Source organism: Anser brachyrhynchus (assembly GCF_964034855.1).
Source record: "Anser brachyrhynchus genome assembly, chromosome: 5".
NCBI lineage: Eukaryota > Metazoa > Chordata > Aves > Anseriformes > Anatidae > Anser > Anser brachyrhynchus.
In genome coordinates this window covers 4,607,506-4,631,472 of record NC_137699.1, presented here as the reverse complement: position 1 = coordinate 4,631,472, position 23,967 = coordinate 4,607,506, and the positions used below count along the sequence as shown (strand labels likewise).

The following is a 23,967-nucleotide window of genomic DNA, read 5'->3' as shown; positions in this document are numbered from 1 at the left end:
TAATCACAATAGTCTCCTTTTGTTGGGTACTTTACTACCAGATAATTGACCTTGACGTCGATTATGTGCCCTCACTTTTGGCTTGGGATGCAGAACTCCTGTTGCAGTCAATTATTTTGTGGTACAGCCTGCAACAATGTGGGTTCTTTCTTCAATCAGTAAATAGAAGTGTTTTTGATATATTGAAATAACCTTCCAGTCTACAATTTTAACATTGTTTTTTGTTCTTTGCTGTAAGGGAAATGGTTTACTAATAGGCTTCCATCAAAATTGTACTTAGAACCCTAAATAGAAATCTGAATTTATACAGCACATCATGAATTTTATTCAGATTGAAGGAATGAAACTCTAGTTTATGTCTTCCAAAGCAGATTGACAGACCAAGTCATATCTGTACAAGAAATGCAAAAGAAATGCCAAAACAGCAGTCTGGAAAAATTGAGAATTGTTTGCTAATTCAAAACAGTATTAAGTAGTACCCTTTCACATATCAGGACTGATGGCTAATATGGAGGTGAGTGTGGAGGACAGATTCAAGAAAGTTCTAAAGAAAGTCCCTACATAAGAGTGATACTGTGAATTTTAAAAAACAAACAAACAAACAAACAAAAATACCTTAATGAAATCTGTTGAAAACAAAACTGCTGGTGCAACCAGAATTTAACATCTGCCTTATATATCAAAATCTTTGCACACATACAGTGTTGTAAAGGACTATACTGGAAACAATGTTTTTTAGATTTGAAAGTAATGATAAAAGGTGTTTGAAGTCTACTGGATGTGTTTGATAAAGGTGAAATGAGATCCATGTTGCATTTCAGAATAGATATAAATTTTGATACTGAGAAAACACACTGTGATTTCTAGATTTTTTTTCATGCTTTTGTGTGACTTCTCACTATCATCCAAAATTTCTTTTTACCTTAAAGAAACAAATTAAAACAAAATTATTGGAAGATTTGCTTTTTGAACTGAAACACAAAACTTATATGTCATCATTTATTTCAGAAGAATAGTTCACTGAATACTAAAAAGTAGCATTTCATCTGAAGCAGATTAAGTGAAATAAAGTAATTGGGCCCATCAACTTCTTAAACTTACTTTTCCTTGTGTTTACCTTTATATATCACATAAAACATCAGTTGGAACAGTTTTCCTGGCTGACCTTGTGCACCCATCATTTTTCTACTCTTTTGATGGGACAAACAACATAAACCTTCCTTCAGAACTGTAGCCGTGGGAGTTGAGATGCAGTTTCCTTTTCAGGATGAAACAGGAGAAAAATACGTTTTTTAGGATTGAATATACTTCACGTTTACAGGAAATATTTCAGCATACAATAGAGAATAAAAGTACAAAATAGACTCTAATGAAATGTGCCAAGTGCTTCATGCTACTTGAAGCCCTACTAGCCTCCCTCCCTCCTTCCCTTCCTCCCTCCCTTCCTCCCTCCCTTCCTTCCTTCCTTCCTTCCTTCCTTCCTTCCTTCCTTCCTTCCTTCCTTCCTTCCTTCTCTCTTCCTTTTTCTCTTTCTTTCTAGAACATACTGATTAAGTTGGGAGTGGGTATGCTAAAATGGCAAAAACTTATCCTCACAGAATAAAAAGATAAATAGATCAGATGTGAAGAGAAAGATAGAAAGACAGACAGGTAGCTAGAGGAATCTAAAAATAGCAACAAAAAATATTTTATTTTCTTATTTGTGTTTGGTGTTCTCTTACACCGGTAATCTGGTCAGGGCTAATTTCTATCAGATCCCTATGGGTGAACCATTGGCTAACATAGAATAATCCTCCCATGTGTATAATTAATACACCCCCACAAACAAACAAGAAAAGAGTTTTATGCTGCTTAAACTTTTAAGATGCAAAAAGCTCATGCTGCTGACTTCAGTGAGCCACATTCTTTGATAAATATTTGTAAGACACAGAAAAATTGTTTAGTGATTCTCAATATACAAAGCAGACAAACTTTAAAATAAAGTAGAGAAATAAGCTAATGAATGGCAAGGCTCTGGTCACATTTTTTGAAGAAAAACTTCCAGAGAATTGAGTGAGAGTGGAGATTTCTTGGAATAAATTTGGCAGGAAGTTCATGCTTTGGAGATAGACCAGCAAAAAAATCTATGTGCTGTCAAATATTTTAAGTAATAGAGAGGAACTGAACATATGCATAGGCCTTCTATTGCATCCCTACATGAATGAATTTTGTTCCAAATAGGCAGACAATAAACTGAAGTAATTCCTATTTATGTGACTTACAATTTATCTTCAATTGTAATTTTTCTAACGCATAAGTAAATGTAAAGAAATGGAACATATATAAGCCTTAAATTCAGACATTTTAAGTCAAGAGTCTGTCTTTTGTTGCCTTGTCTTACAAAAAGTAATTCAATTCTCAGTCATTTTTACTCTAGTTCACTTTAAATATGAGTACATGATATATACATTTCTCTGCAAAATGATGTAAGCAGTAACATTTTTTGTTTTACATTGTAAGATGTTTAGAATAAAGCCTTTATAGTGTTTATAACTACTGTACACGTATGTAGTCTGAATGTTGCTAGACTACAGTTTTGAATAAAGCAGTAATATTATATTCCTGTAGCTTGAACTTAAAGTAAGTACACAATGGGTACTTTTGTGAGATTTACTGTTATTTCATTCCTTATGGAGATGTAAGTTTCAAGGTTGTATAGCATAGAAGCATTTTCTTTAATGTGATCGATTTTGCTTCAGTCATTTAAACAGCTGTCAGAAAATAGTAGGGAAGGGATCAGAAAACGATGGTAATTTGCCAATTTAAATGTTTAGCTAGTGTTGCAAAATTCAAAAGCAGAATGTTCTCTTAATGCCACAAACTTGTGAGCGGGTCAATTGATCTAAGAATTTTCATGTTACCTTCTCTCTTAAGTTTACCTAACTATTTTGGGCCAGATCTTTTTTATCTGAGGCCATATCTTAGGCCCCAGACTGGATGGACATGTTAGATGGACACATCTCTCTGCTGGCAGAGCAGAGAGGCAGGAGACCTGTAGCAATTGGCCATCAGAGGATTTCCTTGGCAAAGAGGAGATGATGTAAAACAGGAGTGGTTTGAAGCCAGGGTATGTAGCCATGCATCACCATTGCTCACAGATCTGAAGAGATAGGAAGATTACTATTGGGTTTTGGAAATCTCAGCCAGGCAGAAAACATCCTTGAGTGGACATTGTAACGATGTGCAACTGAGCTGAGTTGTAACCTGTAGCTCTCAGTAAAGCTTGTTTTTATCTCCTCTCTCCAAGATCCTCTGAAAGACAGAACTCCGCCTAGATTCAAGGATTAAACATGTGGAATTTAATGTTATTAAATATACTACAAAAATGAATGTCTTTAAGAACTACAAATAAGAGAAAATATAATGGCCAGAGTAATAAATTAGAAACTCCAACTATCCCTTTCAAGAAGGAGCATGGTTAGACTAAAAATATATGCTCTTTGACTTCTTTGCCATGCCGAACCCTGTAGAACTTAACTAAAAAATGACAATACTCATCTCTAGTAACATATATAATCCATATAGTTTCTGATACCTTAAATATGGCTTTCTGGGATGTAATGCAGTGACTTAAGCAGAATTTACAGTGACAACATGATCATCCCTAAATGATCAAGGCTCAAGTTAGAGGTAGGTGCCCAGTTATTGGGCATGTGTGGTAGCCCATGTTTAAGTGCTAGCAAATTTTCACTAGCAAGTGGGTTCAAGTTTGAGACACTTGCCATTTAGGTGGTACAGTTAACACATGTTTACAGTTCTATAGTGAGATAGAAGTAATTTAAAGCTCTCAGTTATTACCCACTCTGCAGCAGGCATGCATACCGCATTTGATTTTTGTTTAACATGCTAAAAAGAGCTGTGTTGATGAATGACAAATTCAGTACGCCTTCAACTTTCCTGTTATACCAATCAAGTTCTTTACCAGTTAGATTCACTCTATCATTTGTCATATATTTAGTGCAGCCTTAATTAAAAGGCAGCTCTGTTAATTCTGCTTCATTATGCTATGATGACCTGCTCCCTTTATACTTTGAAATAGGTCATACTTAGACAAATGTACCCCATCCCATTGAAATGTGGATATGCAAAAAAGTTTTGCTCACTTGATAAACATTTGAAAGAATATATGAATTTCCTAACTTAGTGTAAAGCTTAACTCTGACAATTTAAGTATATCAAGACAGTTCACAGCCCTATCCTAAACAATTTTTTTCCTTCTTGCTGCTTATAAAAAGACATTGCTATTAAAAAAAAAGGGGGTGGGGGTGTGGACTTTTTTAATAGGGGGGAGGGGAACTAGGGTTCTGATCCTTGGTATCATCTATAACAAAAGAGCAGCTTGCACTCAATCATTCTTGAGTATATTCTACATCTCTAATCAGAAGGTTGTAAAACCAACTTTTTTCAAAACAGCTTTTAGCATTGATCCTGTGGTGTTCTTTGATGAACACCTAAGGATTTTTTCTTTTGCAAATGAATCTATTCTAAGAAATAACAGAACAACTAGCAGTTGTTGGACAGACAGATTGAAGAAAATTAAGCGTATATGGCTCAGTGACAAATATGTAGAATTTTTCTGTTACCATGTGTGGTTTCTTTTTCCTTTACTTTGTGGAAACAGTCACTAATGTGAACAATTTCTGTGTCTAAAAGTTTGTGGAGGAGGTACCTGTAGGTTTTTAACAGTAGTAGTTTTTATGCCTGACAACATGCAATCTTAAAACAGAAATGTTCCCATGTGAGGTAGGTGTTCAATTTTATGGATAAAGTTTTGAAAGATGTTTGCAGCAAATCACTTGCAAGCAAACGCATTGGCTGAAAATTGTTTTCACAGAACATTTATCAGACCATTTAAAAAGTGAAAATTTAGTGAAAAATCCCTAGCTGTTTGTAAATCATCTGCAAATCATCATTTGCAAACAGGAGTATAATGGCTGTGTCAAATGAATTACCACGATGTTTTTGCTCACTGCTAGCCAGGTGTACCATACTTATACAACAGATGTTTGAATTTCTCAAGCTGTGCAGAGGCTTTAAGAGTCAGGCTAGCAGGACCAGCAATGAAGGTAGTACATAATGCTATTTGAATATTCTCTTAAACAGACTGTTCATGATTTGACTGTCTCTATTGGTTTCTAAACTTGAAGTGCTTTGGTCTCCCAGTAACTCTGTGGTGTGATATTTATCAAAACTGGAATTCGGTCAATGAATGACAAAGACCTAACATTTAGGGTCTTGTAAATAACCTGTATATTATTTGTGTCTTGATTTAGCTATTGATTAAGGATTTGTGAGAAGCTGGTTTATGCAAAGCATATTTTTATCTCCTTTTGAATTTTAGCATAGAGTAACACAGTGATCAAGAAGTAAGAGATTTGTTAGACTATTCTAACACATCTGACGCTGTTTCTCCTGCTAAAATTGTAAAATACAGAGATCTCTAATACTTGGTTAATATTGCTCTAAAGAAGGTTGGGAGACATTGAAATACAAGATGAAAATAGACATGTATGTCCAATAGCCAGTCAATAGTAAAACAGAAATTTCCAGAGCACTGGAGTATTTCTGGTACTGGAATTTGTCATATCTAAGTATGATGTTGATTCTCTTCCTCTGGACAAGTTACATTCCTTCTTTTTCTCTCACCTTTACTAAAGGTAATGGTCCAAAAATAACAAGAGAATAATTGGAGGTGTCTTTTAAAATAGGAACTGTGTTATTAATTAATCCAGATGTAAAAAGTAGATTTAATTAATTCATAGCCAATAAAGGCTTGACCATGTAAGGAGTTCAGCAACCTGACCTTTACTCAGCAAAGCAGTTGAATATATGTACATCATTGTAAGAAGATACATTGCATCATTTTTAACAGTTGAACTATGTACATGCTATAATAAAGCTTCTGTTGATTTGCTTGACTGTCAGTCAAATCTAGCCTGTTCTAGTCAAATCGTGGTATTGATCCAGCATGTTAAAAAACATCACAAACAAACAAACAAAGAACATTATATGGTACAAAGTTCTACATCAGCAGCTAAGATGTACCAAAGGCAGAGGCAGTGCACCTTTAATTTAGTCTCTCCATGTATTTGCATTGTGAAAGTAAATCAGATCTGCGATGGGATCCTCAGGAATGTTTTGGTTTCTGCAGACTATTCATTACCATACAAAAAAGAGTACTTGTTCTTCTTTCTGAAGTACTTGGCTTCAAAAACTCAGTCCCAAATCCCAAAGAACAAATGGCATTCTGATCATGGATTTGAATAAAAATCAAAAGCCAGAAATAAAATATCAAAAGTATTTCTAAGTGATGTAGGAGTCTATCTAGCACTTAAATAGTAGATTACATCCTTACAGATAGATAGACGATGTTACTTAGTCACCTGTATGCCATTTAGGCACTTACAAGTAATCTGAGGTCCCATCTTAACAGACACAAAACAAAAGCTCTTGTCATGAGTTTGGAGGATGTAGATTTTGGACACCAGATGTCTGTTGCAGCAGTTAGGTATCACACAGGCATCTAGAAGATCTCTGTCCAAGTGCTACTTTGCAGTATGGTTTAAATAAACACACAAAATACATGAACAAATCAAATTCTGGTAGTTGCTAAACAGTTTACTCTCCAGTTGCACCTGGGGGGAGCTCAGGTGAACCAATACCGTACAGGACCAGACTGTGAATCCCAGAGGAATGCATGCAGACCTTGCAGGAAATCACCTGCTTTGAATTGGACTTGCAAAAAGGCATCCCTCCTCCAAACAGAGGTAATCACGTTCCCATCTTGCTTTTCCTTCCAGACAACAGCCTCAAATTCCAATCACCACGGGAACGGGGGTTGTCTATCCTGGTGCTATTACCATGGCAACTACCACACCATCACCTCAGATGACATCGGATTGCTCGAGCACCTCTGCCAGCCCTGAGCCCAGCATCCCCGTCATTCAGAGCACTTATGGTATGAAGACGGACAGCGGAAGCCTTGCTGGAAATGAAATGATAAATGGAGAGGATGAAATAGAAATGTACGAGGACTATGAGGATGATCCCAAATCAGACTATAGTAGCGAAAATGAAGCCCATGAGGCAGTCAGTGCCAACTGAGAAGTGTTCACAGAATTAAAGTACTCAGACTCACTTGGTTTTTTTTGGATTTTTTTTTTTGAACAAAAAGTTCTTAAAGAGCCTGCATGCATGTGTGGCTCCTACAGTTACATCAGCAGAATGGTCTTAAATGTTTCTTAACGTGTGAGACAGATTGTTTCCCTAATTTTTCATGAACTTTTTTGTTTTGTTTTGTTTTTGTTTTATTTTTTATTTTTTAATTTAGATGAAGACATATATTAAATATCAGACATCAGGACTTGAAAAGTTATATGAATCGATAGCTGTCTTACAAGTCTTACCTTTTGTCTTTTACCTTTTGGATGCTGATAAAGGTTTAAGTTACTGTTTTAGATGGGGGTTATACATTCTCACTCAGGTATGCTGTGCCAGCCTACAGGTTGTGAATGTGTTTTTATTCTGGATTATTTTAGAAAACAAAAACTGCAGTTTTCATATTGTGAAACAGAACAAGTCCGCAAGTGTGCACATCTGTGCATCATAGCTCATCTTTAAAAAATCGTCTCTGAATTCCATTTTTTTCCATATGTATAGCTGAACTTCTGATGTGCCAAACTTTTCATAACTTTTGAATCTTAACATTTAAAGAAAAAGTCTTAAAGGAGACACTGTAAAGTCTTAGACAATCCTTTGGCATCTTAAAAATATATATATATATAAAACCTAATTTTTTTTTCCAGAAAATGGTAAAGTACTCAGGAATCTGGAGACAGGATATTCTTAAGTAGTGAACATGGTTGCCATAGTGCATGTGCCCAATTGCTTTTGCCTCTTGATGCCATTAGTGTGAAATTTTAAGTAAGCACAAAAGAGCGATCACCAGCTATGGACAGGCCTGTCTTAGCAGTGTGAGGCCACCTCTGACTACATTCTTTACCCCTTTGCTTTTAACCCTTGCATTCAGTCTTAACACATTTTCTCTTAAATAATTTATTCATTCCAGAATGTCAAGGGTCCAAATACTTAATATTTATTTTTAAAAGTACTGTTGGTGGCATTACACTTAAAATTCCTTATTGATACTTTAAAGAGTGCTTTCTTTCTCTTCCCCTAAATTACACAGGTATATGAAAAAAAAAGTGCACCTGCTACTAAAATGAATATGACATTTATGAATGAGAAATTCAGTTGTTTCCATAACACTATATGTTCAAGGAGCACTTGTAAACACTCAGCCTTTTATAACGCAAAATAGAGTACTTATATATGTACATACAATACAAATACTCCTAAACTTTGTGTTTATAGTTATAAACCTCTATACTTAGATGCACAGCAAAGGCAGATGTAAAATCCAAATTGCACGTAGAGTCCACCATGATGAATTTTTAGGGCCTGTAGAATCCTGCAGTGAATCATGGCTCCATACCTCACGTTCCTATTGTCACCTGAAGGAACTATCTGCTACCTTAAGTATTTATGCAGTGATTTATATGTGAGACTCCTAGTGGGGGAGGTAATGCCACAAAAATATCTGGCTTGCAAAGGTGGGCATACGGTGCATCAAAAATATTTATTAAATATTAGTCATGTGGGAATGCGAGCCAGGTTTTGATGCATGTTTGTCAAGTGCTTTGGGATCTTTGGATGTAAGGTGCTACACAAACTAAATTTTTTAAAATTTGTATTACTACTGGAAACAATGCAATTGCTAGAGAAAATTCTGGGAAATATACAAGAGAGAGACTGAAAGACTGAGAGTTTGTTAATGTTCAGAAATGTCTAAAAAACTGCCTTTATTTTTTTCCCTTGCATTCTGCTCATGTTCATAAATACATCACTGTATGTAATATGCAGATCAAGTGGGCCTAGTGAATACATGTGCTGAAACTCCTCAACTCCCTCAGCTTTTAGTCTGAATTGGATATGTTCAGCAGGTCGATGATAAATTCAGACTCAGGCTGAGAGGTATGAGTGGGCCTAGAGCAGCTCTTCTCGAAATCTGTGGGAATCTTCCCACAGAGCCAAACGGGCTTTGTTTAAGGCCCAGACAATGAAGGAAGTATAATACTAATGCTGGTCATCTTCATGCTGTTGTACTATCTTGCAGAAGTTCATGTCAGGTGCAAGGACGAGATGCTGTATCAGGAGCTGTCAGTTTCTTCATAGCCCCAGTAATACCTCTTAGAGCAGAGCGAGCCATTGTTGCCCCTGCAGAGATCACATTTAGATGTGCGAAAACAACCCCCAAAACAAAGAAGATTGTTCAGTTTACAGAACAATTTATAAAGATAATGACATAGAAACACAATGGTCAGATTCTCTGACCATTTAGTAATTTGGAGCAATATGCTAGATTTTAAATATTTATTTAAACGTATTCTGAGTCCATGTCTAATAAGCAATAAACTGGTCTAGCCAAGACTTTAAAGGCATATGCTGTGTCGTTAGCTGGTGAGCGCCCTCTTTAAGCTGGCTAAGGTACTGATAGAAAGTGGTTTTTGTTCTAACAGTTGCTTGGTAATTTGAACTGTTTTTAATACATTCAGCTCAGATTGGGGGGAGGGTATCATTATTACCTTAAAAAGAAAAAAAAAAAAAGACTATTTATTAATGTCTTACATAATTACATAATTAGAAGTATCTCTCCCTTCCCCCCATGTGACTTTTTCTCTCTTGCTCTCTCTTTTTTTTTTTTTTTCTGGTTTTGTTGCATCGGTAGAATGCTGTATTGCTAGCATTGTATTTTATGTAATTATTTTTTTGCACAAAGGCAAACATTTAGATTAGTTGGTTAATTTTTTTAAATTTTATGACCATGCCAAAATAATATTCTGCAGGCTTGTGGAGAACAAAGGACTGTTCTTTAGGACTGAAACTTGATTTTGCTTGTAGTACAAAAAAACACACACTCACAGATGTTGTTTCGTAAGTGTTATAAGCACTGGATATAAATGGTATTTTTTATCACTTCTGACTAATGTGAAACTGTTGTACGAAAACTACATGAACAAAAGTCATCTGTTTCGACTCGTGTGGGCCTGCCTCACAGTTGCCGGATTTGAGTCATTTTTTATGTCTTGTTATTTCATTTATTTATGCAAAATACATGTATGTATGAACACTTTGTTTTAGCTCCAGCCCTGCCTCAGTGCTGATGCTCTCTATGTTAAAGCCACATTCTTGAAAATGACTGGCTGTTCAGGAATCGCCAGCTGGTAAAATTGCGTTTATTGGCTGGGGAAGAGGGAGGAACATATTTGAATTTGAATTGTGCATATGAGCATTTATTCTATTTATTAGCCGACATTGGCTCTAAAATGTCAGTAGAAATCAAGGAAGGACAATCATAAGGATAAAAAACACCATTTTTACTTTATTAATCGGAGCTCAAAACAAAGTTTTTGATGAAATTACCATCTCATTTTAGATTTTTTTTAAATTGTGTAAATATAACATAGGAAATAGAATTTTATTTTTTGTTCATGGATACTTAGTGAAGTATAAGTTATGTATTTACTTTTGTTCTATATCAGTGTATGTTGGTCCATATTAAATGCTGACAAGTCACTGTACCTCATGTAGATGCTGAATTTCCACCTGCAGTGTGAGCGCAGTATTGTGGACCTGTAGCTGGGACAGCAAGTTGCCTCACTTGTGCTCTCACTGTTTTTTGATAGCATATCCCACAAACACAGAATACTTTTTCCTTTCTTAGCAAGTTGATACATTAAACATGCCAAGTTTCTGATACAGCTGATAGGAAACAACAGTTAGTTTTCTGAATCCAAGTAAAACTGATGTAATATTTTAATTCTTAACAAGAATGGCGTTTGGAAGTCAAAAGCATATTCCTGGAAAGATTGTCATGACTAAGATGGTCCTTGCAATGCAATCAAGACTTAGTAATATCAAACCTTTATTTTCTACATTAATTAAATCATACTACTGTCATATTAGGCTATAAGACTAGGCAAAAAAGTTCCCACAAAATACAAAGAGGACATATGGAGTTCCTTTTTAACTGTTGTGTTTGAACCCCCCTTAATAACGCTGACTGAAAAAAATACCAATTCCATTCAGGTAATGCAAAAATATAGTAATACTATTTTCTCTGTGAACAAACAGTTTATTTAATTAACAGATACAATATATATTCTTTTTGGAAAATTAGCAAATACTTATTTTCAAGTGAAGAACACTCCTGAAACAGTCTGATACCTAGCTAGAATAGTTCACTTCATGCTTGATAAAAACAGGGCTCAGGTTTATGTGGAGAAATGACTCAGATGAAATGGCCCAGTTCTGGTCGGCACGTGTGCTTTGGCGTCACCATTTAGTTTGTGCAACTGTCTGCTGGGAATACACGGGATCACAAAGTGCTCCTAAATCAGTGTACTCAGGTGCAGCGTGAGGCAGGGGGAGGGCAGAAACGGGATTGCTCCAGGTTGGGAACGCAAAGCAAACAACGGCATTGCAAAGTGTGCAGCAGTCAGCTGAGGACAGTTACTGCTCCGAGTGTAAACACAACCACCTCCCAGTGCCATCTGAACCATGGTCCTCTCGCGGGGTTGGCTTTCCGGATTCAGTTTTTGGTCATATCAATGATGTGGCATTTCAAAAATCATTTCCTAGCAAAACATACTACAGGATTAACACTCCCACCCTCCCCCAGCAAAACACTTACCTACCTGATCACTTTTAAGCACGTTAGTACTTCTGTGATGGTCATGAGGACCAGTAAAGTGTTGGTGTTCAGCGGGGTAATCTATGCTGAACTGGTCCACAGTGCGAACAACTGCGCTGGAGATGCGGCCAGCAGAATGTATGATAGAGTTCTTCATGTTTTTATGAGACGTTGATGAATGGGCTTGGACCCTCTGAGTTTTGCATGCTTTTTTAAGATTCAAGTTGGCACTTAAGCATGTTCTTTTAAAAGAATAATGTTATACGACCTCATCTGATCTTTTACAAAACACTTAACTTTTTTGCTTTAAAAAACAACTTCCCCCAAAACAATTTTTAAATAACCCATTAATATATGTGATTTTTCTCAAATCAAACTACATTTTTGATATACTGTAATGTACTACTACAGAAGGAAAAAAAAATATATATGTTTATGCAAATATATTTCATTTTAATCCATCGCCCTTTTTTAAGTACCAGATTTGTTGGAAATGGTGACAAAGAAGTATTCTGAGATTTCACACGCTGGGTAAAAAGGGGGTGGGGTGGGGTGAACCAGGCTAAAGGAAAACTTATCAAATTGGTATTTATGGCAATATGAAAGCTATAAAGCAACTTAGTGACATGGCTTGCTTTGTAATTTCCGCTTTCTAAAAACCACAAGTGAGGTCCTTGGTGCTCTTGGAGTATGGGGAATGTGCAAATATTTAACTGTTTGTATGCTGCACATTGCAGACCTGCTAGTGTGCATTCTCCGTTTGTCTTCCTTTGTCATTTGTTTTTTGCTTTCTAGAAAGCAACGTTTTTTTTCTTGTACCCTTCTTCAGCTTGTAGCAAACTAGAATGCTTAGCATTTATGTTCATTCATTATTGTATTTCCCATGTACAAATTTTTTTATTACATTAAGACAAGCTTATAAGCTGTTACTACATAACTTATCTTACTGTAACTCTTATTTCCTGACATTGTAATTTGTTTGTGATGTATATTGTGAGATTGTACTCTATGTTAATTTAATCAGCACAATTCACTGACATGCTGGACTGACATGCTAGCTGCTGTTTCAAATTGTAAAGTTTGTGTAGAGCTGATGGGACAACTGAGACTCTCTTGTCAAGGTACTATGCTTTGATTCCTATAGCAACACGGTGGGTGCAGCTCTTGATGGCGAGGGCTGCTTATTGGGCACCCACTGGCTAATTTAACAGGCAGGTTTTCTTTGTAGAAATTCTATATACAATGCAGGTACCTACCTGGGCCCATGGCTGGTGATTATTTGGGCGTGTAGAGGAAAAACTAGTGTCTATTGCTGCTTTGAATATGTTTTAAAGTCTGAAAATGTAAATAGTTTATCAAAAAAATCTTGTACAGTCCAGTGTAAAGTTTTTAAATGAACTTAAAAGGTTGCCATCACATCTCACACTCTCCTCTTGATACAGGAAGAAAAAAAAATGAGAAAGAAAAAAGTTTGCTAAGGATATTGAGTAAAAAAAAAATCTGTTCTCAGCAACAACAAAAAAGAGAATAGTTATTCTTAGCTCTGCTTCATTGCATAAACAGACTTCTTGAATTTTGTTGTGCAGTATTGACGTGAGGTAAATTAAATATTAAATAATCATTCAGTGGTACTTTTAAAAGTCTTCTCCTCCTCTGCCTCAGTTATTAATGGAAAAGACAAAATTGAAAGACACTGTCCATATACAGTATGTTCTGGTGTACGTTGGCACCTTACCTACATGTTTCGGGTGGGGGGGATTTTTTTTTTTTTTTTTTTTTGCACAAGGTGCTTTCCTGATATGTTAAACATGTCATCTTTGGGTGATTCAGTATATGCCATGACAGGGGTTTAGACCCCTCAGGGGAGTGTCTATAAGACTGCCTATTTATGCTCATTTACCTCAAGACTGTCCTCTCTACCCTTAATCTATTCACCATCACTCCATCTTTTGTACTGCTGTTGACACTTACAAATTAAAGATAAATTTTGTTTTATGAGATGTGTGTGTGACTTCTTCTATGCATCCTTTATTATTCCCTTGAAGTTCGCATTAAAGATTGACTGTGAGGAGCTGATGGAAAATGCAACTAGGTCCATTCAGCTGGCCTCCTTTAAATTCAGCAACTGAAATCTTCCAGCTCTTAGGTCTTCCCCATGCCTTTATATTCTACAAAGGCATTTATCAGCCTCTGACATCCATTAACACCATATGCTGCAAAAGACATGCATGATAACCAACTTAATTTGATAATATTCACTGGGCACCACTGGTTTTGTAAGCAGAAAGTGCTGTTGGTAGCAACATAATCTCAGTAGAATTTTTATTGAGTTCTACTGTTCTCGTGTTCCTTCTTTCTTTCCCTTCCCTTTTTCCCCCGCGTATAACATTAAACAAACTAACCAAACTTGACAACAAAAAACCCTGTAGTTGCCATATTGCCATGTCTGTAAACTGCTACCATTTGTGTATTATGATTGGCTTTTGACATTGTAATTAGTCATGGTTCTCAAAGAAAAAGAATAAATTACATTGAAGTATACTGTACTATAATGTAACAGAACGTTTTGATTGTGCATTACATCAGATTTCAGTCTAGTTTCAGCTATTACACAAACCACCCTGAAACATCTAAGTGGGAAAGAATCCTTACTTCCCTGGAGAGAGCATCATACATGAAATTATTAAAAATGACATACTGCATTATAAATTTGTGTAATGAAATACTTCAGGGTCAAAAGTGGATGGAATGAAGTTGCTGACCAATGTGTTATAATGAATAAATACATAAATATTGACTTGTGCATTTTAAGCTTTGGTTTCTGGTAAGGAGTCAACTAGTTACTCAGTTGAACTGCAACACTAAAGTGCTCTTGAGGGGAAGGCAGCAAAAAATCTGTATTTCTACTACTTAATATAGAGCAATTTGCACAAGGTGGCAATGGCCATGCTGTGTATTTGAAAAGCAGAATGATGGCACTGGACAGCAGTCAGTCCAGCTGAAGCTACTAGAGTTAAAGGCAGCTGGAGAAGAAACACCACGTCATTGTGCCTGGATTTTATTTTCATACGGTAGGCCTGATATAGGGTCCAATCCTCTGCTATGTATTTTCATATTGCTCCACGTAAGTCAACTTATGCCATCCCCAGTTTAGCTTTTTCTCCCCCTGCCTTACTACACGATTTTGTCTCCTTTCATTGCTGGAATCTGCAGCTGTGAGTAATGATCAGTCGTCTGGGAAACACTGACGGTGTTCTCCATCAGCTGGGTTGTTATATAGGTGCAATGAAAAGTGAGCTGAGGAATGGCATGCAGCAAGTCACTGCTTCCTACAGCAGTAAGAGACAAAAATGATTATTTGACAGCTCTAGATGTCAGTCTAAAAAAATACAATCAATTGTACCACACAGGCCAGTGTCCTGTGTCCAGTGTGCAACAGTCTTCTGGAGAAGGTAGCATTGGAGGCCACAGGTGCCCAAGGAGCAGCCTGCCCTTGTGCTGGCACCATGTGGTCTCCTTCCCTCTGAGAAACTTTGCCGTGCTGGGTTCCACGCACCAGCCTTGTTATCGTTCTAAATGGCCACCTTAGGCTTCAGGAATGCTGCTAACACCACAGTGTGTGCCTCAGGTCACCAAGAGAGAAAGCTATCACAGTACTGGCCGAATTATAACAAAGACTCTCGGACCTCAGAGATACATTCATTATTCCAGCCACCACAGTATCGCATGAAAGCCATGTGACTTCTCTGGCACCGCACAAGTGACAGCGCACAGCTGAGATGAGAACCGAGGTGCTCCTGCTGCCTGGGTCCGTTCTCCTTCCTTCAGACACGGTTCTCCCTCCAGCTGAGCGCCCAGACGCAGCCTTGGAGCACAACCTCCGCTCGCCAGCTGCAGCCGCAGCTTCCTCAGGCACCCTCGGGGCTCGCGGCAGTTTGGGGGCTTCAGGACTGCAAGGCTGGGCACGAGAGCCCGTCCCCCCACTGGCTGCCGGGGCTGGGGTTCTGCTGTGGCAATTATTTGCTACCGCAGCAGCCTGACAGCTCGCACAGGATGGGAGTGGGGGGAAACAGTAATTGATTTATTTCTTTAATATATGGTTTACAATAGAAAATATGAGCTCCAGGTTGTGTCTCCAAGCAGTTAATGACCAGCTGGGTTAAGGGCCTTCAAATAGTGCCATTGGTCATTAACTGCCAGGAAGTATCCTTCCTGTCATCCATTATTGCTTAATTGTATCAAGACCCACTACAGTGAAGGACTGTTAAATCTGCAGATTAATTGGAATCTGACCCTTAGTCATTTTAATAATATCAAGGCCGCTGCAGGTTAGCATTTGGGTTCTTGACGTGACAGTCCATAACAAATTTCTTCAGAGCTGTTCTGCTTTATATTAATGCCTACTGGATGATTGACACAGTAAAACTTAATTGCCCTGTAGAAATCACTGTGGTCAGTTGTATTATGAACTACTTAGGGCCACTTTAATTTACTTTGACACTGCAGACTTTAAAAGCTTCTCTACTTCTATTAAAACCTACTTAGAGGTCTGGTTGCTGTTGTAGCTCATCAGGAAAGGCTCACTCTGCAACAGCAAAAGGTAATTATTAGAGCTTTAAATAATTCTCAAATAGGCAAATTACAAAAGAAATGCATATTGATTATCAGGGTATATTTTGCTACGCTTCTGGTTAATTAGTTACTAGCAGGGCATGTAAAGAAGCCAACTCATCATTTTAAATGAGTTTTCAAAAATAGGATGCACGCTCAGAACCTGTAAACATGACATGCAACCTGCCCCGACTCTTGCATTAGCTCTGCAACATCCAGCTTTAATTTTCTGCATGCAGTACCTCACACTTAAGACACGTAACTAAGCTCCTTTTTAAGACAGGCTGCACAGGGTTGTATTTGGAAATCAAGAAACAAAAATATTGTGCTATGACCCACGATCACATAGCAGGACCCTAACACCATGCGAGGAGCAAATGGAAAGGTATCTCTGCCTCCAAGACCCCACACTGGCTAATAACATCTTTATAGCTGCACTATGCTCACGGCTAATTAGTCACAAGTAACATGTGACTGCAAACACAGCAACTGTCCCACCAGGTGAGATCAGTAGCCCACCTAGCCCAGTAGTTTGGTGTTCCAGGGTGGCAACAGGGTGGCCAACTGAGGCATCGCAGTCTGGCCATTGTTTCTGGCTCGCCCTCTTCTTTCCTTCAGCATCCAGTCCTCATGCTGGGCTGCTGAAGCGTGCGTCCCCCACTTAGTGGGGAGTGCAGGGGGGTGTCTGGGCAGGTAAAATGGCCGTGGGTAAATCAGCAAGTAGGTTTGCAGGCTGCCCTGGCACTGATGGGCCTTGCTGAGGAGTTTTGCAATGGTGCTTCGTTGTTTTGTTTTTTTAAAAGGAAAACCAAGGCAGTCAGCCTATGTACAGCTGAAACACCAAGTCCATCAAGCTAGCTAAAATATTTAGGATGCTAAATTTCTCCCATTTTTGGTAAGATCTGCTTAGAACAACATGCTTATTTCAGAAAATCTGGGACTCAAGGATCTTAATGATCAAATTACTCAATCACAATGAAAGATTTGTTATTCAAACATCAGGATATCCACCCTTGATGCAAGACTTCAGTCAATTCCCCCTGAATAGCTGCAGCTGCTGGAAAAACCAAAGGGTAAGTGCTATGGAGGCAAAAAAAGAAATCACCCAAACCACCCAAAAAGAAACGCGCATTGCCTGCCATGTGTTGAGAGATCGTGCAGGAATAAAGGCTTTCGGAAAACCCTTTAGATGCAAACCACCGTTTTCCAGCAGCGTGACTGTAGAGTGCAGCCAGCTCCGAGCCGCACGCTCTGCGCGCGCCCAGGGCGGAGGACCGTTATTAACGGTCGGCCAGCAGCCTCCCCGGGCTGCCCCAAGGTAAGCGCTGCCCTGCAACTGAGGGGATGGAGGCGCTGGACTCAACCCTCGTTTGCCCCACCCCAGCGCCCTGCCAGCACCCCCCGAGTGTTTTTTCCCTCACCTTTTGTAGCTGAGGAATCTGCCATAAATCTCTCTACCTGCCATCAACGGGACCCCAGGCCGCAGATGGTGCACGACACCTGTGGCCCACCCGTAGGGCTCTGCTGTGCAGGTGGTTCTTGTTGGCTGCAAGCTGATGCAAAGGCTCACACGGGCTAGGTGCCCCCACCTGACATGAATTTCTGATTTGATGGGACAAACCTGGCTGAAGAGAGGTTGGAGTTAGGTGAGAGTGTGAGGGGTGGTAGTTTGTGCCGTTCTTTCTGTCCTTCTTGCAGCTAGGGAAGGAACAAAGGCAGAGGTCGGAGTATGTTTCTTTCTTCACGGTATTCTCTGGAGTTCAACGGCAAAATCAAAAGAGGAATTCTAGTGTAATGGAGCAGCCTTGGTAGGTGCCTCAAGCAGGGTGTTCAGAAAATGCTAATGCTGTGATGAACGATATGTAAGGACTCATTGGCAATGTCTTTTGATAACTCGTGTAAAGAGAGCAAGCACAGGGTTGCAAAAATACATTGGTCACCACCTCATGATATGAAAGAGACAGTGAATTACTTTACATTATCTCATTGCTCTTTTGTTTTTCAGACAATGGGTTGCTTCTTTGAAGTTCTGAGTACATCCCTCTCTTAGCGGAGCACTGGGAAATGGGCAGTTGGTGTGGAGCTTGGCAGTAAGTGTGCCATTTTTTTTCAGGATGTAATTTTAGGGTTCGTATTAAGATGCTATGTGCCTCGGACAATGATTCATAAAGCCACCTTCCTTGAGTTAATCCTTCCCTAAAAATCTTTAGACTGATCATGCTTAGAGACAGTACGTGATTATTTTACTATGTTTTGAGTTCTATATTGCACGATGCTTGTGATTGAATTGCAAACTAAATAAATCAGGCAGTATGCAATCTTAAGATGCTTATAGGAATCCCAGGTTGTGAGGGACTTCAAATTGGTTCAGTTATTTATTCAATTTTTAAAGGGATGAAATAGTAGATTTCCACAATAATAATAACATGCATGGAAGCAGTCTGCCATTCCCTTATTCCCCAAACTTCAAAAACAGTGACGTTCTGAAATGAACTTAAAGAGCTGTGAAATAAAGAGAAGAAAAATCTTATTCTTTTTCTCTTTTGAAAACGTTATTCCCATGTGAAGGATAAAAGTAAACATTAAATAGTTCTTAAAGAGAAATATAAAATTTGCTACATTTTCTCAAAGCTTTGTGCAAAACATGCATCTTAGCTATATTTGGAATTTAATCATATCTAAAGCATCTAAAAATTTTGAAACTTTGTCTTGATATTGGCTTATCTTCTCTCATACACTTGCTTTTAATGTCTGAATGCTTAAAATTCAGGCATCAGCAATCATACCTTCTGTCTCTCCTCATTTGCCTCCAACAGCTTAACCTGCAATTTGTTGCAAGGATTGCACCTTTAAGTAAAGCAGGATCAGGCCTTAATTTGATCTACTATTTATTCGTTGTGTTAATTGTAGCCACAGGGTTGTATTAAGAAAGTCAAAAAATACTGCTTGTAACTACAGAGTGGTTCTCACCTTTTAAATGGAAAACCACTCATTTTCTATAAAAAAAAGAAAAAAAAAGGGGGGGTGTAAGCTAAATGAAGAAGGCAGAAGGGTTTCTGCTTTTTCATTTTAAATGTAATTAATATTGGGACTAAAATGTAGTTGTCTAGGTACAAGCCTGTTCATAGCTTGTACTACAGCTGGTGGGAGCAGATGCCTGATTTCTCACACTTGTTTGTTTTAAACTGCACACGGGGTTCTCGTTAGGTTAATGGATGTTGGGATTCTTATCTCATGTTAATCAGGAATTTCATCAGCCTCTATTTCTGTATAGTGTATTTTTCTTATGCTTGCTTTTTTTGTCCTAATACAAGAAAGGTGATGGTAAGTTACAATACAAATGACTGAAAAACAAAACTGAAAATCTCAGAAATTCTAGTCCTACAACAGTCACCACACTGGTAAATTTCTGCTGATCCTGGAAGACTCTGAATGAAGGATTTGTGTTGTGTCTTGCAGTACCCACTGCAAAATGGGATACAAAGCTTGAGAACGATAAACTTAAATGAAAAATCCCACCTTAATTCTCTTTCAGGGCAGACTTAGAAATAGAGGTATTCAAACGCAACTGAAATGCAATGGGCTTAGAAGACCCAACTCTGTTAGGCGCCTTTGAAAATCCCAGTCTTAAGATGTTTGATTATTTTGGGAAATGAACAACAAATACATTCAGTTCTCAACTTCTGGGAGTGGCTTTCCTTTACTTGCAATGTTTCTGCCTCCTGTCACAGAGCACAAAACTGTACTGTGTGCTGAGGTCTGTGGCTGCTCAATGACTTCAGAGTGTCACCTTCAGCCTGATACTTCCTACATTGCAAAAGCAACAAAATCTGGTAAATAATTAGTATATCAATAAAGGCTTGATGCTACACACTACAGTGAAATGTGACAATACCAGAAATGGGAACTCTTTCTCATTTTTTTTCATAAAATGTCACTATTCTCTGTGATTCCTTTTATAGTTTCTTTAAAGATAAACTTGCCAGCTAATCAGTAGATAATGTGACTGCTAGAGATGTATCACAATGAGAACTATTGCTGCTTCTGTCCTCCCACCTGCTAAACATTGTTTTAGCAGGACTCCACCTTGCATTGCAGTGAAGCTGGGAATTTTTAGGGCTCTTTATTGTTCTTGCCTCATTCCTAGTCCTAGGTTTTCATTATGAAAACATCAACTGGAATGTTCTGGAGGATGAGTGAAAAAGAGTGGTTTGGGACTGTCTAGCACCTTGACTTTCACCCAAGCCAGTTGCCATAGCAAGCAGTGAAGGACGGCAAGGATCCTGTCAGCAGTGATTATGAGCAGCATAGCTAACCCCTCTGGGGTTAGCTTCTTAGTATTTGGCTGGCACTACAGACCTAGTATGTTAAAATACAGGTAAGCTCAAGATGTCCTTGGCCTGGTATGCTGACAAAGAGCTCTACAAAAAGGAGAACTGCCTCCCACTCCCATCTGTGTGTGTGTGCTGCCCAGGTGGATGTGAGTGAGGCTGACAGCACCTGGGAAGTAGAAAGGTTGCTCCATGTGTCTTGAATCTTTGTTTATCAAAGAACCTCCTTTGCTGGAAGACTCCACTCATCCATATCAGAGGGTCACACACAAATATTAAGATGTGTTACCCCACTTTTATAGAAAAAGAGGTGGTGAACATCTGTTTTTGTGGGAGGAGGTCTTACATCTGCAGATCTAGAAGGCCTTAATACAAGCACTGCAGAACCTTGCATTATTTCTGAAGCTTGTGGTGGCCCAGGTGAGTTCTATGTCCTGAGTTTACTCAGTTTGTTAGGTATGCTTTGTTAGATGTGCTTTGTATAAAGAAAGGTGGTGTAACCTGTTAATATTCTGTCAACCTGGTTATTAGAGGTTTTTTTTCCCCCCAGTAAACTGGTTTATTTGGTGATCTTGTTCTGTGTCCTTTACAATAGAGCATAATGACATCTGTATCTGTTACTACTTTTTACTTATTAGAAATAAATATGAAAGAAGGGTTTCTTCAAAGTCTTGAAGCATTTCAAAGTAATTTAGAGCTGAACTTACCCAGCTAAATGCTCCTGTGATTTTAAATGTGAATGTAATAGTACTTCTACCATGTGTTGTGGTGGTGAAGATCAACAAAACTCAGTCAAACCCAGGGGAAATTTGCCTTTGTTATGTGGAGATTTTCCAGCACAAACGTCAGTGTTGGATGGAGTTTGGTGACTAATGACCTTTGAAAACATCCTTTCTGTAGGTTTATGAGCTTAAAAATTATGTATGTAACATAAGTTAGAAAAAGAATTTGGTTTGTTCATGTGAGTTGTGAATATTTGCAAGAAAACTTATGGCTTGCACTCTTCATGTCCAGCTGCCAACAGGTACTGATGGCTCTCTTGTGGCTAGAAAACAAAGCCTGGGCCACTAATTGCAGCCATGCCAAAATCGCTGCAAGACCTGAAATTAAATTTTGTAGAATTCCTGAATGGGAACCGTGCCCCAAAATGCTGATCCTGACCTACCGGATGTGTTGTGCAGTTAGTTTGCTAGTGCACTGTGTCCTCCACCCATTCCTTCTCCGGCTGTAATGGTCTTTCAGGTTATGACAAGCCTGTGTATGGCAACTTATGTGAAGTCTAGAGAGACATAGGTGCAGCTAGATTTCCATGTGTCATTGTTATAGGAAGGTAGGTTTTCTGGCATTGAAGCATCCATAAAAAATAGGATTGAGAAAATTGCAAGGATGTGGGTGACAGTCTATAGAAAGCGATCCTGGAAGCCTCTAAGGTTACTTTGACTTGGCTGTTTTGGTTTGTGTGCTGTGAATCTGTAGGATGTTTGAGATAATCACACCTTCCTCATTGTGTCTTGTGCCAAATCGGTATCTTCTGAAGATCTTTGACTTCTCATTGGAATTGTCTTTGGCTTGGAACTTCTTTCCGCACAGAAGGCAACAGAGTTCTTACCCTGTTAGCAGGAAGGAGATGCTATTGACACAATTTTATGCTAGTGGCAACTACAGTAGTACATGATTAGTCTGTTTCTTCACTGTGTGTGAAGGTTTCCTAGGCTGAGCAGTAAGTGGAGAGGAGGACTGCAGTTACCATTAGCTGTTATACGAGACTGGATGAAGGAATACATCAGGAATACGTAGTTCCAGGCCCCTGCTCTCAATAGCCAGATGTTAATAACTGTTTTCTACTGCACTGAATTCTGTACCCCTTCCTGTTGGCCAAGGAAGGCACTGGCATCAAGGATGTGCTATGTCTAGTACTTGCTTTTGAAACTAAGTGCTGAGAAGCCTGTCTGGCACTGTTTTGTATAATACGCTGTTCAGGCTACAGTCAACACAATGTCTGTGTTGTACTTAAGATCCTTGAAAGCATATGTGTAGGTTTTCTTTTTTAAATAGCACCTACAGGTATATGCTTTGCTATTTCTGGAGCCGTGCTTCTATGTCGGGACATAGAACAGTGCTGCACTATACAATGCAGTGTTGTTTTCTGCATGACAGTGTGGGGTAATTCTTACTCCCCTGCGTATGGTTGAGCTGATTGCTTGATTAGAGATCAGAAAGGTATTTTTGGCAAGGGTGTAACAGCAGAAATTTGAAGAAGGCGTGTCTTCTGAGACTGGGGTTTAGCTGAACTCCGCTTTATCGGGCTTTTTGGACCCTGTTCTGGCAATGTATTTATTTAACCAAAAAGGAGAAGAAAAAAGCTTTTATGATGTCCTATATTCTGAGCCACTGTGGTACAAAGGAAGGAGTCTCCGCCCACTGCTGCCCATATATAGAATTTGGGGTCACATTGACATGAAATTATAGTGTGTTAATGAATTGAGTGATGATTAAGAGATGTGGCTGCAAAGAGGATGCAGACAAAAATTAACGGTTATTTCTTTACTCTGCCTACCCTCTCTATTCCTCGCTCTGGTCTGCTGAATGGTTCCATTTGGACTGATGGTTTTTAATGCTTATAGCCCAAAGGTGTCTTTTTGTTTTTTATTCTTTTTTCTTCTTAAAGAAGAAAATTGGTTCCGTATGTTCTGTACATTAAATTTCCCTAACATTTTTTCAACATGCATAAAATTACAGATCTCTAGAGAGAATGAAATACCACATTGCACATTGTAATACCGCACCCAATTGCTTGCTGCTCCTCTCTGCTGCCAAACCTTCCAAAAATCATAATATAGCACTAATACACTTACAGGCACTGGTTTTCCATGCTTGATACAAAGTAAAAATATAACTGAGTAACCAGACATAAAAATAAGTGATGTCAGTTTGCGGTGGATAAATGCAATTCCGGGAAATAAAACTTTGTGCCTTTGCCTTGAGTGTACTGCCTAGAGAGTCAGGGTGGAGGAGAGACTTGGTATGTGAGGACTAATTATAGCAGTGCCATCCCATGTGTGACTGTGGAACTACACTGTAGGTTGTAGACAGTGAACTAGCACCCGCAAAAATTGAGAAGATGCCATTAAGTTTGATAGTTGAGGCAGATTTTTGTGAGGATAGTAAATGGCACCTACTATAAACCAAAAGACAGAAAAGATGAGATTCCTAGGTAATTACTCTGTGCTGCAA

At 38.5% G+C, this 23,967-nt stretch overlaps 1 protein-coding gene and 1 long non-coding RNA gene across 34 annotated transcripts in view; one reads left to right on the top strand and one right to left on the bottom strand.

Annotated features, from left to right (window-relative positions):
- SOX6 (SRY-box transcription factor 6) overlaps positions 1-23,967 on the top strand; it is a 484,589-nt gene that overhangs the window by 370,269 nt on the left and 90,353 nt on the right. For 29 of the 33 annotated variants that reach the window (XM_080595801.1, XM_080595800.1, XM_080595815.1 and 26 more), the window contains one exon: positions 6,840-13,786. In XM_080595801.1, the coding sequence (XP_080451927.1) occupies positions 6,840-7,143 (304 nt within the window). In that variant the 3' untranslated portion in view covers positions 7,144-13,786. Of the gene's footprint in view, positions 1-6,839; positions 13,787-18,407; positions 18,493-23,967 lie in introns of those variants that run through there. The other 4 variants (XR_013952300.1, XR_013952301.1, XR_013952302.1 and 1 more) reach the window with 1 other exon arrangement.
- LOC308196652 lies at positions 9,756-18,034 on the bottom strand. Its single transcript, XR_013952329.1, has 2 exons — positions 17,824-18,034; positions 9,756-16,376 (listed from the first exon to the last, which is right to left on the bottom strand). It is a non-coding gene; the product is annotated as an uncharacterized lncRNA (long non-coding RNA).